The sequence below is a fragment of the Myzus persicae genome, unplaced genomic scaffold (assembly GCF_001856785.1).
Source record: "Myzus persicae strain clone G006 unplaced genomic scaffold, MPER_G0061.0, whole genome shotgun sequence".
In the NCBI taxonomy this organism is placed as follows: Eukaryota; Metazoa; Arthropoda; class Insecta; order Hemiptera; family Aphididae; genus Myzus; species Myzus persicae.
In genome coordinates this window covers 19,796-37,444 of record NW_019101235.1, presented here as the reverse complement: position 1 = coordinate 37,444, position 17,649 = coordinate 19,796, and the positions used below count along the sequence as shown (strand labels likewise).

Here is a 17,649-nt window from a genome sequence, read left to right as displayed (position 1 = left end):
ACTGGTATTTACAAACATCCACAGAAACATATTTTAAAATTAGATTTTGATATCGCTTGTTTATATTAAATTAGGCATTACATGTACATCCGAATTCACTGAAGTCGCTGGCAAATGGAAATTGAATTTCACTAAACATTGATTTTAAAGCTATTTACATTAGGTAGGTTTACATTAGGCATACAATTCAATTAAACTGAATGAATTTATAATAACATTTTGTTAACTAAACAATAAAAAGTAATTAAAATGTGAACCTCAATCTGAAAAAATAAAAAAATTTTCAAAACGATTTGTACTTGTTTCAGTATCATAAATATTTTAAACGTATGTTAACAAACAATTCTTTGAGACTAAATTATTAACATAGTAGTTAAAATTTAACTAATTATTTTCATCCGATAAAAGAAAAAGGTTGATTATAATCGCTTTGTACACTTTATAAGTACATGGGGGTTGGCTATCAGGAAACTACAGGGGTAGAGAACTATTGAGCTGGTCGCGGACGCATCCATTGACCTAAATAAACTGGACTTTTATTCTCCGTTACAAGCGCGTATAAAAAATAAAAAATAAAAAAGTCTATGTTAAAGTCTAACGCTGCATACGTTTAAAATAAATTATATAACATAATATGACACACACAGTTTGACGAATAGTAATTTATTTAAAAAAACAAACATGAAATACTAATTTTAATACTACTCTTAGCTATTATAGAATGCTTACATTGAACACCTTTAGCTTCCAAACTGTGTAGGTGTCCCATTATCCTTGATCACAACACATAGAAACTATAATTGTTAGAAATATTTTATCGCATATTCCATAATATAATGTTTATACTTGAAAAGACGTCATCGCGTATTCAACATTTCAGCTAACCATGAATGCTAGGCTACGATTTAAGATAATAAGATAATGAGGTATACATGCCGTCAAAACAATATTCAAGAATTGTAGACTTAAAGATTATATTATTATACAATAGTATATAATATAATCTATACGACTATAATAAAACGTTAAAATATTGTTTAAACTGCACACAAATAAAATACAAATATGTGTTACATTCTATACATCAGAGGTTCTCAAACTTTTTGTTTAGGTATCCATATTATATACCTATATTGTGGATCAGTCACGTTCCACTAACGTTTTAAATCTAACTATTCAAAATTATTAATAAATTACCTGTATAAGAGTACCAACTAGAATCTACATTATATAAATGAAAACAAAATAATATAAAACGTTCAAATATAATTAATTATTAATTATAAATTCATATTCAGTTTCAACATGAAATTGTGCTGTCATATATTTAAGCATTCCATAGAGAATAATCTCAATATAATACGAAAGTAAATGATGTACTAGTTAATACAGTGTTAATAATACTACTACACTAGTATTTATTTTGTATCCAAACTAAAGTAACGAGGACATTAGTTTCGCATCACAATTTAGACTAAATGACATCATGTTTTTAATACAGAACATCATTATGTTTATACTCTCAAATTAATATAATAATTTTATTTATTACAAGCAGATGTTGATGAAGAACTATTAAATAAAAATATAAGTTCTGTAATTATACATACATATCAATTATATATATTTATGTACACATGATTTCGTCATTATTTTTTTATTCAATTAGGTTCTACAAATATTAAATAAATATCGAAAATAATGATCAGATATTTATCAAATTAAATAATAGCCAATAGATATGTATATTGTATTATTATTGTCTTAAAAATATTATTTATATATTCTTAAATATATATTCAATAAATGTAGATTCATAATATTGGTATTTACTTCAACAAACAAAAATGAATTAATATTAATTAGACTAAGCACCTAAACAAGCATTCATTATTCCGTTAAAAAAAAAAACAATATAATATGATGTATTATGTACCTCCATGCTAAAGTATACGGTATACCTACACATTAAATTTAATAATATTACGACAAAACTTATGGTCAAAAATTCAAAATTGTATTATATTATTGAGTATAATATTATCCATCCACTTAAAATAATATAATTACTACCATAATAATGAAACCCAATAATGTTTTCTGTTTTAACTTTTAACTATCGCGTGTACAAGCGACTATATTGATCGAATCGGAGACTGAAATACCTATATATTTATAGCTGGTATAACTTCAAACACAATGCACTGTCCAGGTGTATGTTTAAGGTCAAAGGGAGTGATCAATTGTTTTCATGATAATATGTTATATATTTATATATAACTAATTCACCCCTGTATACTACCAGAGTTAAATAAAAATAAATATACTTTTTTGATGTACCATAATATATAGCACATGTTTCTTTATCCTAAGCGTATTTAAAATTCAAAGAATGTTTTTCGAGGACATATTTAACAAGTGTGACATTTAAACGTTTAAGGTAATTTTAGATGAAAGTAACAAAATAAATTATAAAATATACTAAATAATAAATATTAATAGATTGTTGTTGTTCGTGCTACTGAAAAAGAAATACCATAATTTACAATACAGTTGAAATAATCGATACCGATTGAAGTTCTACTAAACAGTATATTAGATATGTTTGTTTTCACCTACAATAAAAGATTAAAAACTTTTTTTAAAGTCATACACTTTTAAGAAATCATTTATGTAAATAACAAAAAAGTCATAAAAAATTACACTCAACTCAAGATATGATATTTACAAAGTAATTATTACAAATTACGAAAATCATAATTGACAATTTTAAGTGTACATAATAACAGTTTAGAATTTTTATTTATACACCATAATATACCTTAAGCAAATAGACAATAATATATAAATAATATAATATAATTATTAGTATTGTTTATTATATTATTATTACTTATTACCTACCTATAATATTAGAAGCACGAGTTGAACTTGGTAAATCTTTAGATGCATTTGTACTAAACAATATAGTCTACAGGTAAATTATAATATAAAAACACTTTTAATCTGCTATGACCTTTTAAATTTTAATATTCAAATAATTCAAATTATTAAACTTAAATAACAATATTTGAGTTACGGTGTGTATCCAACATTCTTATATCACTTGCCCACCTGTTTTTCAATTAATAACTATTATCCATCAATGTGATATTAGACATTAAAATTATATGTTACCTATCAATTATATATATATATAAGTAAGCGATAAGGGTGTGCCCAGGCACATTTGGCACACCCGTAGCTCAAGTGTTAAACTTGTGAGTGAAGTAACATTTATTCTTATGTTTTTAATTAACCCAATAATATAAGAAAAAGGAATACCAACTATTTCGTATACAACTGAATATGGCTGATAAAAATCATAAAAATGTATTACACATTGTTTATTTTTTATGTGCAAACGTTTTTCAATTCCATCATTATTAAATATTTATATACTGAATTATACGAAATCTGTAGAAACGTGCCTAAGTGAAAATAACGACTAAAGATTAAAAACTGCCCAAGTCTTACAATAAACACGTGTAAATTATAATAATTAATATATTAAATGGGTATACAACTCAAAATATTGGTACATAGTAGAATTATTATAATTTATAAATATATTATATTATATTATTATAAGCATAATATTATATAATAAGTTTTATATTTAAAAATAGGTAAGTTATTAGTTATACATAGACATAGTTGACGTATTTCATAATACTATTATAGATAATATCTATATATTATTATATAAAAATGGAGCCAAAAATGTATAACAATTAATCAATTGAGAACGGCTGGGCCGATTTTAATTGTTCGTAATTGTTTGGAGAATATTTTTACGAAAAAAATTTTGGAAAAATCCTTTTTTTTAAAAAATTGTTTGATGATTTATTTTGTGAGTTCCAGAATGTTTTTTCGAATTGAAAAAGCTACAGCAAGCTTTAGCTTATAAAATTTTCCATATGACATATTTAATCGTTAAAATGGGGCCCATGGCCAACACCAAAAAAATTGATAAACATGTAGAAATATGTTGTGTATTGAATATTAGGTATTAATAATATTGTTTCACTATAAAAAGTAAAGTTTAAATTTTGAAGTGATAATTTTCGTATCGTTTTTATTCCATTCGATTTTATTTATAGCCGTAAATACCCTCTCTTTACATAGAACGCAATATTCGATAGTAGAGATAAAATTTAGGTTTTATCTATATGAAATATGATTATTCGATTAATATTTTATCATTATTCATTTTCCATTTTCCGTTGTTGGCGTTACCAGGAAAACTGCGCGTGTACGATTTTATTTTATTTTACTAATTAGCAATCATTTATTTAATACCTGCATTTCTTATAAGATGAGTGTTTAATTAATCTTATCATTATTAGAAAAAGTAAATGTCAATATTGTTTAAATTTTTTGTTGTCATAGTAAAAAAACAAATTAAAAATTATCCATCAATGTATAATATTGCTGACATAAAAATTAAAAATTAAACAATGATATTATTATAATTAAAATTATAACGTGGGTTTTCAACATGTATTTAACAATCTTATTACGTTCCCATAATTCCAGCAGCAGTGGTGGCCGAATGGGTCCTGGTTAAGGTGTCATTTAAGAGACAATTAAGCAAATTATCAACAATTTAATTCAACAGTCAAAATCAAAGGCTAAGTTTAACACAAAGTGGGATTGAGGCCAACCTAACCGATGCCAAACGATCCACATAGATTTTTACAAATTTACTTTTAGGCGGCGAGGACTAGAAAACAATTAATATTTGGTTATTTTGTTATTTTTATAGGTCGTCATCGTTCACAGTGCTCCATTTCTCTTTCAATCATACGCCAGTATACAACATCCTCACACACTCACAATAATTTTGGATTTATAAGTTATTTTACAAAAATATTCTTTCGAAATAATTTATATGGCAAAACAAAGTTTACCGCAGATAGAATGCCTAACTGATAATATACTGCTCGCATTATCACAATCAAGTCTCTTCTGTTCAGATGGCATTTTTAACGGCAACGAAGTGCACGGGATCAGTTAGTAGTATATATATATCATCAATTATCTAACAATCAAGTGTTACATAACTTATATTTAAATAATATATAAAAAAGAGATTTTAAACAAATAAAATCATAAAATTAAAAATGTTAAGCTTCCTAGAAGCGATCCGTCCAGCGCTCTTACCAGAAATACAAGAAAACAGAACTAAAGAATGCGCATACACGGCCAATGCATCATGGTAAACTCGTCGTAATAATTCAGACATTTACGACGTAACGTCATACAAGTCGTCACTTGGTCAATAAATCAAAACGTTCTGATATATTATTTCGTGTCTACAACTTAACAGTCTTCCAATTTTAAGACACATACTACAGTAATTACCTTAATGCTTTGGACTATTCAAGTAAAACAGAAAATGAAACGCATTGTTTATGAGCCGCTTAAACTAAAATTAATGATATAAATTATAAAACGGCAATATTTACTTATAACTAATAGCATTAATTTAACATTCAAATTGTTAAACTTATTGTTACTATTTAAGTATTAATAGTTTGTTAATCAATTCAATCAACATTAAGAAAAAGTAATTAACTACAATAGAATCTATCGTGTGATTATATAGTATATACTAGTACATTTATTATGTGTTTAAAATTATATAAATTTAAATTTAAAAGGCAAAGTAAATTATAATGTATTACTTTTTTTGTCGAATTCTGGTGCCGTTTGAGAACTAACAAACAATGGCTGGTTGCCGGTTGAGTTGCACGGTTTAAATGTGATTGGTTAACTTTTTTTGAAATGATCGTTAATTTTCATTTTAAAGAAATTGAAGGGAGCAAAATTAAATAAATAGTGGTAAAGAAAAGCAGCATTCAAATTTTTGCTTTAGGTTTGAAAACGATATACATAGGTTACCTAACTAAACCTATATTTCTAATAGAAATTTAATAATATTACATAGAATATTAGGTACATAGGTAATCTTTTTATACTTTAATAGTAGATAAAATCCTATTAATACACTCTATAATATAAATATTTGAAATAAAATACGTTAATTATTTATGTAGTTAAAAAAAATTAAATAATTAATTTGTAGGTGTATGAACAACTTTTTTAGGTATTTAGGTATAATTTACACATGTTTTTTTAACCTACACAATTGTTAGTTTAAAAAAATGTTATCAAATAACTGTCTAAATAGTCATTCCATACATTATTTAGTTATTTAAATTTTTTACAAAAAGCAATATTGCTTTTTAAGTAATGAAGTTAATAAAATAAATACATAATTTTATAAGTTGCCTATTTTATTATTTTTCTACTCTTCTATCAAATTATAATAAACGTAACCCGCACTAAAAAATCAACATGCTGATTTTATAATTTTAAACAATTTAAAAACGCCTACTAAAATATTATATTTGATAAATACTTATAACACACAAGGATACTAATAAAATACTTGTGGGCAGATAATACTTTACGCATTATAGGAACGACTAACGTTAGTTTAGTTGTGATGGTCTACGTTATTTTATAACCGGTTTCACGATGTCTGTAGTATTTTTTTCTCTACCTAACAGTTAAGTTTATCCAGAATACAAAACGTTAGTTCATGTTCATCTTATTGGTATTTTTCTTGTTCTTAAAATTAAACTAGGTTTTCGCACATTTTCCTCTATCACCGCCAAATTAAAAAGACAACATTCACTAGTTTTAAGACCAAACCAGTATTCGGCTTCCTTAAATTAAATATTTTTAAATATTTTAATTTAGCATTATTAGAAGGACAATGTATTATAATAAGAACATTGATATTAGTACACGAGGCACTCAAGCGTTATATTTATCACATACTTATGTATTTTTTTTTTTTTTATCTTAAATTCATTAAACAATATGTTAAGTAAATACAAATAATTATTTTATTTTTCAATAGCGTAATAAGCAAACTGCTGATTATTATACCATATGCACAACAATATCGTTGCAAACATAGGAAATAATAAAAATATTATATACCTTTTATACCTGCCTAGTTTAAAAACTAAATAAAATAAATAAGTCGAAACTTTAATAGACAACATAAAATAATGCTCGAGGTCAATGTTCTAGCGTCAACCTCAACCAAATGGTGGTGACTGGCGGAGCTCATTATTATTTCATAAGGTACATCGTAGAGATGTAGTATCTAAGAATGAGGTACAACTATATAATATACAACTAAAATGTATACAAGTACATATATATCAAACGTGTGACTAAAAATTAAAAGAAAATCACTGTTCACAAAGTAACAGTACTAACTAGTAACTACAGTTAACTATCAACCAGTAAAGATTATAAGATGTTTATATGAAATTTATACAATTATTGAAAAAATATTGTACTTCGTTTTAAGTTACTTCGAAATACCTATTACATACACAAAATGCTTCAAAAACAACCCAAAATAACGATGAAATATATATTTACGATGATTATTGTGTCATGGTCCAGTGAAAATGATAGAATAGCTAAAAACATTCGTCCTTGTGATAGTAAAAAAGTATTCCATTGTTTCCATATTGACCTGAACACAATTTCTATTAGTGAAACTAACTTCCGACGTGGAAGTCATTTTAAAAACTAATGGACCTATACAAGTATAATAGATAAAAATAAACTAATTTATTATTTTGTAAGTGTGGTAATTTATTGATAGTTAACAATAATTATTAATAAATTAAAAATTTATTATAAAAACAAAACAAAAAAAAGAAGCCTTAGCCGACAATTCTATCATTCGTCTCACTTCATTCAGCTCGACCGGATCCCGGGATAATAATGTATAAAAAATATGTTATGTATTTTAAACTAGACCACAACACGTATCGGATTCAAAATACGATTCTTAGCAGTTTAGTGAACAACAATATAGTCATTTTAGAATTATTTTTGTTAATTACAACTATTATTTGATAAACTATTGGAAATTTTCGAATTTTACACACCAGGTTCCAAAATGTCTCGGTATATGTCCAAGTCCAATCTATATCCGATCGCTGAGCCGAATCATCCTATTCGAAGCGTTTGCATCACTTATTTGCTCCAAAAATGTTTAAACAACAGAAAAAAACCTACAGACAATTGAAAGTTGAGACTTTCCTTAGAGGCTTAGAATAGATATTATTTTAAATAAACTAACATTTTTAATACTCCACACTTCGCTCTTTCTGGAGAAGGAAACTGTTGTCATTGTATAGTAATATTATTAAGAATTCAAATTTATCTAACTAAATTTCATACGCATTAAAACCAGATTATTTTTGTTTCTGATCGAAGAATAGTTTTTTTATCATCTAAAATTTTTAATCTAAGAAATCACAAATTTTAAATTATATTTGGTTTACTATTTACAATAATTTAATTTTTTTTACAAAAAACCAGTTGTATTTAACGATAAAATAGAGCAAACCGAGGAGCAAACACAGCCGCATACTATAAAGGAACATTTTCTATAATAATTCATTTTTTAGAATATCTATTATAACCTATTATAGATTGACTATACATTTATTCCATTAGAATTAACAATTATTTAACTTATTTTCAGATTGTGTTTATAGTATTAATAATAAAAAATGCATGGTTTAGTATATAGGTATTCATTTATAAGTTACAAAACACAATTATTAAAATACTACTTCTTTAAATAATAATGCTACTGTTTACTGATTAGTGATTACAACAAATATAACAAATAAATATCGAAATTAATATTAAACAATTGCGACTCCGAGAGAAGTAGCATGTCTTCAAATTTAAACGTAAATACTGAGCTTTTTTTAGGTATCAATACATCATATATTTAAAACAACTTATTTAAATAAGATTCTTGATAATATTAAATAAGTATAATTACGTATAGTAATTACAATCCGCGAAGTACACAGTGGTTTATACCAATATGAATACCTTAATAAGCAATATATATGTAAGCGAGACTGTCTTGAGTGACTGATTCATAATCAACGCAGAGGCGAACCTATTAGAGCTATCAATTTGAAATTTTGAAGGTAGATTAATACTATAATTTTCCGGTGCACCAAGAAGGAATTTTTCAAAATTTTGCTTTAATGAGTTGAAACCAGCATCTATATATATATATATAATATATATACATGAATTATCTGTCTGTCTTTTAAGTCTGTCCGTCTTTTAAGCCTGCCTAAACAAATTGACCGATTTTGGTGAGATTCTTCGTGTATTCAAATGATTCTCTTGATGATTTAGATTCACAATAGGACATGGTAGGTCCAACACGGGGAGGTGCTTAAACAGGAATTTTGAAATTTACGAAGGAAAATTTTGTTTATAAATGGTTGCTGTTGGTTATAGGAAAAATATAAATATATTTAGTAGAAATTGAAATTGTTTTTATTGGTTGTCATTGGTTAATCGGGAGGATCAGGTATAAGCATGCATCAAATTGAATTTTCGCGCATTGCCTACCAAAGTGGCTGAGTAGCACTTAACTGCTCGTCGGCGTATCCCCAATCAAAATAAAAATTAAACATATTATATTTATAGACCAGGGATGGGCAACTCAAAGTGACTAGTGGGCCAATTTATAGAAAATTGAAATCTAGCATAGAAAGCAAAAAAAAGGGGTCATTCAAAACATACATTTCAAATAGTGTTAAATAGCGATTATAGGGTATAGACGATAAACTTTAAAATTGTATGATGTAATTTGAAAATGTAGCTCGGATCAGTTGAAAAAGGCTCGCGGACCGCCAGTTGCCCACCCCTGATTAGACTATAGAGTACGCACCAAGTGGGGCCCTCAATCCAACAGAGGAGGATTGCCTAACTGATATAATATACTGTTCGCCTTATCACAAGCGATTCTCATATGATTCAAATGCCATAATGGTTTTGATTCTATATCTCGGGTTTTTTTTAATTTTTTATTTGTTTTACCGGATGCTTATGAAAACTATTGGGAATTTCCTACTGCTGACTCCCCTCCTAAACCACCAACTATAGATTCACTTTCCTATCATAAAATATACAGTTGAAGAAAATTGACATTTTTACTATCCCAAAAAGATATGACAGACACAAATAAAAAAACAGAAAACTTGAAAGTGGATGTCGCTCTGCTGTAAAGTAGGTTACAAGTGGGTCGCTGTAATGGATGGTATTAAATTTGAATTCAATGGTATGAAATCATTGTATGCGAAAAACAAGTCTGAGCGAAAACGGAATGTCAGTCCGTCGATTTTAATTTTTTGATAAAGGTAGATAAACTTATAAGGAATCGTCTATTAAATTTTAAAATCTTAGATATAAAAAGAAATTTTTTTATGAATTTCTAACAATTTCTAATAATTTGCAAATTTTCGTGATTTTTACAAATTTTGTTAAAATTCTAAATTCAAACGTTCATAAAAAATTATTATGGATACCTACACGTTCAACTTTTTTTTTAATAACATACAACAACTTACGTTTTCAACTATTTTGACAAAGCGAACAATTTTTTATCGACATTAGTTTAAAAAAACTAATAATAATCGAAAATTTCATACGCCTGTAAATAGTTTAACACGAGTCGAAATATTTTGAAAATTGTATAGTGTATAGAAACATTCAATGGAAATTTCATTTACCTACGACATTTTTTTAAATGTTAGTCAAATCTAAAATCGATTTTGTCAAAAATCGTGTTACCGTAAAAATTCCCGTTTTCTATGATTTTTTGTTTGTTTTTTCTGCCGCTTTTGAAAACTATTGGACATTTTTTACCTTTGAACCCCCGCGGTTACAACTAAATTCTCTTTCCTACCACAAAAGATGCTGTTGAAGAAAATCGAAGCACATATTTTACCGTCCCAAAACGTAATAACAGACAAAAAAATAAATTAAAAAATACACATTATTGTACAACTCGTTGTAAAATCAATACGAAATATGTAATTATTGGTCAATATTAAAAACATGTTTGCCTCACATGCGAAAATGTGTAAAAAAAATAGATAGCATTTATACTCGCATTTATAGGTAGATACTGGTAAATTTGAGATTTCTGAAAAACCTATTCTGTGTACATATTTTTTTTATGCCATTGCTTGCAAAATATAGTTAACTTATCAGTGATCAACCATATTTTTTATAATACCTCTTAACACAGATATAAAATAACTCAATAAAATATAGGATTATAGGCATATCTAGCATTAATCCGTAATATTTATTATACTTATCATTTATCAATCAATAACAAGAATAATATTTAATTTGATTGGAAGGTACCTTGTATTGTATAATAAGCTACCTATATATTTTTTTTTTGTAATTTGTAATTTCTTGGCAATGAGCTCCAGACAATTTCATATAGGTGAAATCGATAATATATTAAATAATAATATATAGACCTTTAACCCTAGGTATATTTCATATTCAAACTTATTAGTTATTACTTATTACATAGGGAACTTACACACTTACTAAAGTCAAAAATTGAAATGTAGAACAGTTTAATTCTTGTACATTCATTTTTTTTTTTAGTTATTGGTATTTTATTTAAATATAAAAAGTGAATTTTGGACTTCAAAATATAGGAACTTGTATTTTGTTATGAGCATCAAGTCACTAACATGACATTGAGCTCCTAAGTCTTTGAAACAGTAGACACATTTTAATTTGTGAGTTTTTGATTTAAACAAATACTTTATTGACGGGAAGTTAGTATATATAAAAATATGCAAACGGCTAAACATTACTCAAAACCAGTGGCGAGTAACATACTGTCCAAATGTTAGTAAGGCAACACCTTAATTTTGGGTGGGAGGGTGTTGATACAAGGAAAATAGAACATTTTACAGGTATGAACAACAATATTTGTATGCATTGTTTTGAAATAATACTACATCAATACTACTTATAGGTACACATATCCTAACAAGATTAAAAATTATATTACACAAGCATTTATAAGATTAAATACTTGGATAATTATACCTTATACTAATACCTACTTTTAAACAAAATAGATTGAATAGACAAAGTCAATTATTATTCAAACCTATGGAAATATTGCTATGCCATCTAAGCATTTATTGCAACAATTCAATAAACCTATCTGATTAAAAAACAACCATTAACCACTTAAGTGTAAACAAATTAACCTACAATTAAATCAATAATTTTTGTCATCAAGTAAACTTATTGAAAATTGACCTACCTACCTAAAGACATTTTAAATTCATGTATATAACTTGTAAGTAGGTTTTAGGCTTTAAATCTATAATCAATACAAATGGTAAATAACTAATAAAATATCTATAGCAATAGCAAACCACAAATTACCTGCTTGGTTTTTGGTAAGGTCTCCATGCCATTAATGATCGGCGCCAAATCCATATCCTTTTCTGGATGCAGTGAACCGTTTTCGGCAGCCGGCATTTTTTCTTTTTATTACGTTGAAAATCTGTCGAAAAAGTTATAATCGTCTGTCCACAGTTAAATTACCAAGGTGTCGATCCATTTATGGCCGTAAACCGCCAAAAATCCACTCATACTATACTATTACGCGCACCAGCATACATTCACGACAGATGTTATTTAGAGAATTGGGTTCATTTGGGATTTCAAATAAAATAACAACAAAAATCACCAAAACATTTTAAACGGGTGAGTAGAAGAAGATTTCAGTTACTAAGAACGCTACGACACTAACAACACTACGACACCGACTAGCGAGTAGTGGTAGCGACACTGACCGCGGAAATTTTTTTGCCATAAGTGATTGTAAAATATTTTAGTAAACAAACGACGGCAGTGTCGCCAGTTGTTAGGTTTTACAGAACGACCAATTTATTTATTCCAGTTGGTACAGTCGTAATCAGTCTGAAGTACGTAACGATACCATATATTTCAGCCGTCTTTCATGGCTTAACCTGCATCGTGGTCCCACACAGACACAACTCTATCAGAGTATTTCTCTTCAAGCTCTTTTCATTAACTCCATTCGCTGGTCACCAATTTGTTTACGTCGGATGCGTTTTCTTTTTGATTTGGAAGATTTATAATACATTTTTCTGTTCTAAATATCCAAGGTAGAGTATTAAATCTTTTGTTGCTTTAATATTTGATTATAAAATCTCACTAATATTCGGTTTTCTCCATGTTCGGTATAAAATGAATGTTGAGTGTTCTGTGTAACGCTTACCTAACCTCAATAACACGTTTTGGTCACCGTCGGGAAATTTTCGAAAATATTTTAGCTGATGTCTGATATTTGAGTCATTTTTCTACTGTTTTGTTACAGATCATGTCGTCAATTACGTTGAAGGATGTTGACCAACACAAATTCGTTGCTTCGTTCTCCGCATTCTTAAAAAAGTATACTTTTATTTGTAACTTTTTATTAGTAGTCTGTTCTTAAACTTAAAAATGTCATTTTTTAAAACTGTTTTGTTGTTAGGAGTGGCAAGTTGAAGGCCCCAGAATGGGTTGACTTGGTAAAGAACGGTAAATTCAACGAATTGGCGCCTTACGATGAAGACTGGTATTACACCAGATGTGCTGCCACATTGAGACACATTTACTTCAGGTCACCAGTAGGTGTTGGATCCCTCACCAAAATCTTTGGAGGTAAAGTTGTTACATTTGATTAATTATATTGTATCCATGTTAAGTCCATCAAAGCCATAAAACGACAAATAGTATTATCATTTTAAAACTGTGTTTTCAGTGAAGAGTGGATGTTTGGGTTTTTTATGAGGTTTATTTTCTTGAACTTGTTGCAATTTCAAATAAAGGTTTGAATTAAATAAATAAACGAATCTGTGAATTCTCAAAACAATCTGCTACTTATTGTAGATAAATTATTTTTATTTAAAAAAAAATAGCTGAGTACTTAATTTGGTCATTAAGAGCCGTGGTACTTACAATGAAATCTTATGTCTATAGGTAAACCATTTTCTTATATTTCTTGCCATATATATTGTTGTTAATTAAAACAAAATATGAAATGCTTTTTTAATATCAATACTGATGGACTAAGTGTCAAATTTAAATTATTGCTTATTGAAACTTAATTTTGCGCTGTGCATATTTGTTTGGTGGCCATGAGAAAACATGGATAGACAGAATAGTTTTATTTTCATCAACATATATTGTGTACAATAATTTAGATAGTGCTTAAAATAATCCGTCAAGTTGGAACTGATTAGTTTATATTGCCTTCAGTGATTGTCATATTGTTCCCTTAAATCATTTTTACTGAACAACTAAATTGAAAATTGAACAACATAAAATAAATAATATGCAACATTTTTATCACATTAAACTTAAATGGAGTTGATTGGTTTCTTTTTTAATTTGTGTGTTTTCAATAATAAATAACTTGCATTCAAAAGCTTGTACTCAAGTATAAATAATTCAATTTCCTTAACTGTAAAATATGTTGTTTTCCTATGTTATCAATTTCTTTCCCTTAAGAGTATGTTATAAGCGCATGTGTTGTTTTACAAGTGAATAACATAGCAAATTTTACACTCAGCAGATCACATTTAACTCCATGAGTTTGAAATCTAGAGAAAATTGAACTCTAATAAAAATTAAAGATGAGATTATTATCTAGAGCGTCTCATGGGCTTTTTATTTTATAACTGTAAATTGTTTGTACATCTTAAAATACTCATAACTGTTTACAATTATAATATAATAAAAAGCTCATGAGATGCCCTAGATAATAATTTTATCTTCAATTTTGTTAGAGATCAATCACTCAAATTTTTAAATTAACAGAGCTCAATTAGCTGAGCATTAAATTTGTTATGTTACGCCCTTGTAAGACAAGTGACAACACATGGGGGTATAAGCTGTTTGTTAGCTTAAGATTTTTGTCTTAAATAAAATAGTAAAATATGCCATGCAGTATGTTTATAATTTTGTTTGTTTTACAGCCCGCAAACGTAATGGAGTTAGACCATCCCATTTTTGTCGCAGTTCTTCTGGTATTGCACGTAAAGTACTACAATCTTTAGAACAAATGAAACTCATTGAGAAGGTTGAAAACAACAATGGCCGTCGATTGACCTCTCAGGGTAGACGAGACTTAGATCGTATTGCTGCTCAAGTGAAACAAGCAAAGAAGAAGAAGCAAGCACTTTTGGCCGCTGAATCAGCGGGATTCTCTGTGCTTATTCCAAAAACTGACTAAGAATTGAGTTTACTATTGTATAAGACCAATACATCCTTAAAAGTAATAAAATACTTTTTACAAAAAAAAAATTGAAATTCTACTGTTTATTTATAATAATTATCCTATATAATTTCATCATAAGGAATTAGTGTAGTTATTCAGAATTCAATTTAATCTATGTTGGCCTTAAGATTTCAAAAATTACAATTCTTCTTAGAGTAATAGCTTGTTATAAAAAGCCACTCTTAAGGGAACAAATATTTGTGCCAATTCACAATTTTAGATCTAACTTCTGAACTGTAAAATAATAATAGTTTTCAGTGGGGATGAGTGATGAAGATTATAAGGGGTATGTGTAAACTAAAACAATAGAATGAACAACTGTATAAGTGTTACTTTTTATTAATGAAAAAAAGCAGGCACATTGTGCCTGACAATACTGACTTCTGTCCAACATGTTATCGCAATAATTATTAGAAGCATACCTTTAATATTATAACCACAAAAACAATTCATACATTTTTTGGTATTTTAAAAAAAAACATTCTTTAGTCTTATAGTGTCAGTTGTAGATATCAAAATTATAAATAAAAGTAATAATTTATTTTCCGCAAAAATTACTAGTTTTGTATAACAAGAATAATAGAGTCAGTAGTCTACTGCCAAATGTATTCAAGTTTTTACGACATGTATACACTACATTTTAAATAAATGATCCACTAAAATTGTGTTATGTACATGAGTAACTTAATCATTTAATTAAGTACCTATTATCTATAGTTATTAAAATTAAAAATAAACAAAAAAATTACCTGTCGCTGTCCATATATGTACTGCATATTATAATCGTCTATATTAAATTAAATTTTAAGTTTTTAATTAAAATATTATTTATAAATAATAAGAAAATGTGTAAGCGGAGTTGTCAATAAACAAATAGACTGCGGATGCTGCGGTATTGAACGTGTGTAATATCAATATTTTATTACGGGTTTTCTGATAATATTGTTCTGTAACAGACTGTCCATAAAACTATCTAAGACAGATAGGACCTATACACTTATCACAGCCCGTGCGTGAAGGTTCGTACTAAATAATAACTTTTCGTTGCGTTAATTTAATTTCTTGTTCTTTTGCTATCGCGTGTCGTTGTCGTCGCTTAATCAGATCACGTTTAATAATTTACTATCCACAAGCAGGGGCGTCATTTGGGGGATTCAGACTATACATTGGCAGCCCTATTTTTTTAAATATTTGATTGGCCCGTATGAAATGTTATAATTGCGCCGTCGCGCGTCGCGTCGTCGAATCTGGTGTATACTTAATAGTTAATAATATTATCTATTATTTTTATTTTTATGTTGGTGACAATGATTAGGCAATGAATATTATTAAATATATCTTTTTATTTATATGAAATTGGTTAAATATATTTGAAAAAAAAGTATTAATGAGTATTTGAACATTAAAATGTGGGGATATGAGTGAGCGAAGCGATCGGACATTTTTTTAAGTTCCGCTAAATAAACAGGATATATAAATGGCCTGGTGGAGGGAACAATTGGCCTGATTCAAATGTTTGCATCCCTATTGAAAAGTTGAAATGACGCCCCTGTCCACAAGTAAGTTCGATGTATAATTTTGATATTGAAATTAAAATGCCTAGACATTTGAACAGACAAATTCATACACATTGTAATAAATTATTTTATTGGACGAATTAAGAGGACGCTACACCCGCATGTGTTGTCTCCATCTTACAAACGTACGATATATTAAAAACTGTTTTGAGCTGAATAGAAGTTCTATTTCACGCAAAAAAGTTGTTAAATTAATGAGATTAATTTCCTTTGTTCTATTATAAAACCACTCAAGCTGTAGTCCTAGCTAAGCAACTAAATTTTTACACTGTAAATAAGAAAACATTTACTGTGCAACATCGTTTTTATTTTTTCGATATCACAAATACAAGAAAAGCTATTCAAGTTTGAAATAATTAATTTATGAGCAATAAGAACTTTTCTTGTATTTGTGACATCGAAAAAATTAAAACGATGTTGCACAGTAAATGTTCTCTGGTTTATAGTATGAAAATTTAGTTGCTTAGCTAGGACTTGCTTGAGTTTTTATATTTCGCGCAAAACAATTTTTGATATGTTGTACGTTTGTAAGACGGAGACGGAGATAACAACACATGCGGGTGTAGCTTCCTCTTAACTGATATTCAGATCGATGTAAAAATTAATTTTACTAAAATTATGACATTTTTTCATTTAAGTTATAAAATAATATTATTTGTATTCATTCTATCTCTTTATTCCTTTGATTTTTAAAAATTCCCCCCCCCCTCCAAGAAATTATTGAAAATACGCCACTGATATGGTTAATATAAATTATAAAATAGTTAAGGTTATTGA

The 17,649-nt window shown here is 27.7% G+C and overlaps 2 protein-coding genes across 6 annotated transcripts in view; one reads left to right on the top strand and one right to left on the bottom strand.

Moving 5' to 3' along the window:
• Positions 1-12,805, bottom strand: part of LOC111028286 (ankyrin-3-like) — a 30,839-nt gene extending 18,034 nt beyond the window's left edge. For all 5 annotated transcript variants that reach the window (XM_022306869.1, XM_022306871.1, XM_022306872.1 and 2 more), the window contains exon 1: positions 12,391-12,805. In XM_022306869.1, coding sequence (XP_022162561.1) covers positions 12,391-12,486 — 96 coding nt within the window. In that variant the 5' untranslated portion in view covers positions 12,487-12,805. The remainder of the gene's footprint in view (positions 1-12,390) is intronic.
• A 178-nt stretch (positions 12,806-12,983) lies between these two features.
• On the top strand, positions 12,984-15,321 carry LOC111028288 (40S ribosomal protein S19). Its single transcript, XM_022306876.1, has 4 exons — positions 12,984-13,139; positions 13,352-13,425; positions 13,508-13,677; positions 14,994-15,321. Exons 2-4 carry the CDS (start codon positions 13,355-13,357, stop codon positions 15,248-15,250), a joined length of 498 nt encoding a protein of 165 aa, XP_022162568.1. The 5' UTR covers positions 12,984-13,139; positions 13,352-13,354; the 3' UTR covers positions 15,251-15,321.
• Positions 15,322-17,649: the final 2,328 nt, after the last annotated feature.

Excerpts from the sequence above, each read along its gene's own strand:
- LOC111028288 (XM_022306876.1), top strand. The coding sequence starts at position 13,355 with ATGTCGTCAATTACGTTGAAGGATGTTGACCAACACAAATTCGTTGCT. Across the intron at positions 13,426-13,507 it reads TTCTCCGCATTCTTAAAAAA|GAGTGGCAAGTTGAAGGCCC; the intron begins GTATACTTTTAT and ends TTTTGTTGTTAG. Across the intron at positions 13,678-14,993 it reads CCTCACCAAAATCTTTGGAG|CCCGCAAACGTAATGGAGTT; the intron begins GTAAAGTTGTTA and ends TTTGTTTTACAG.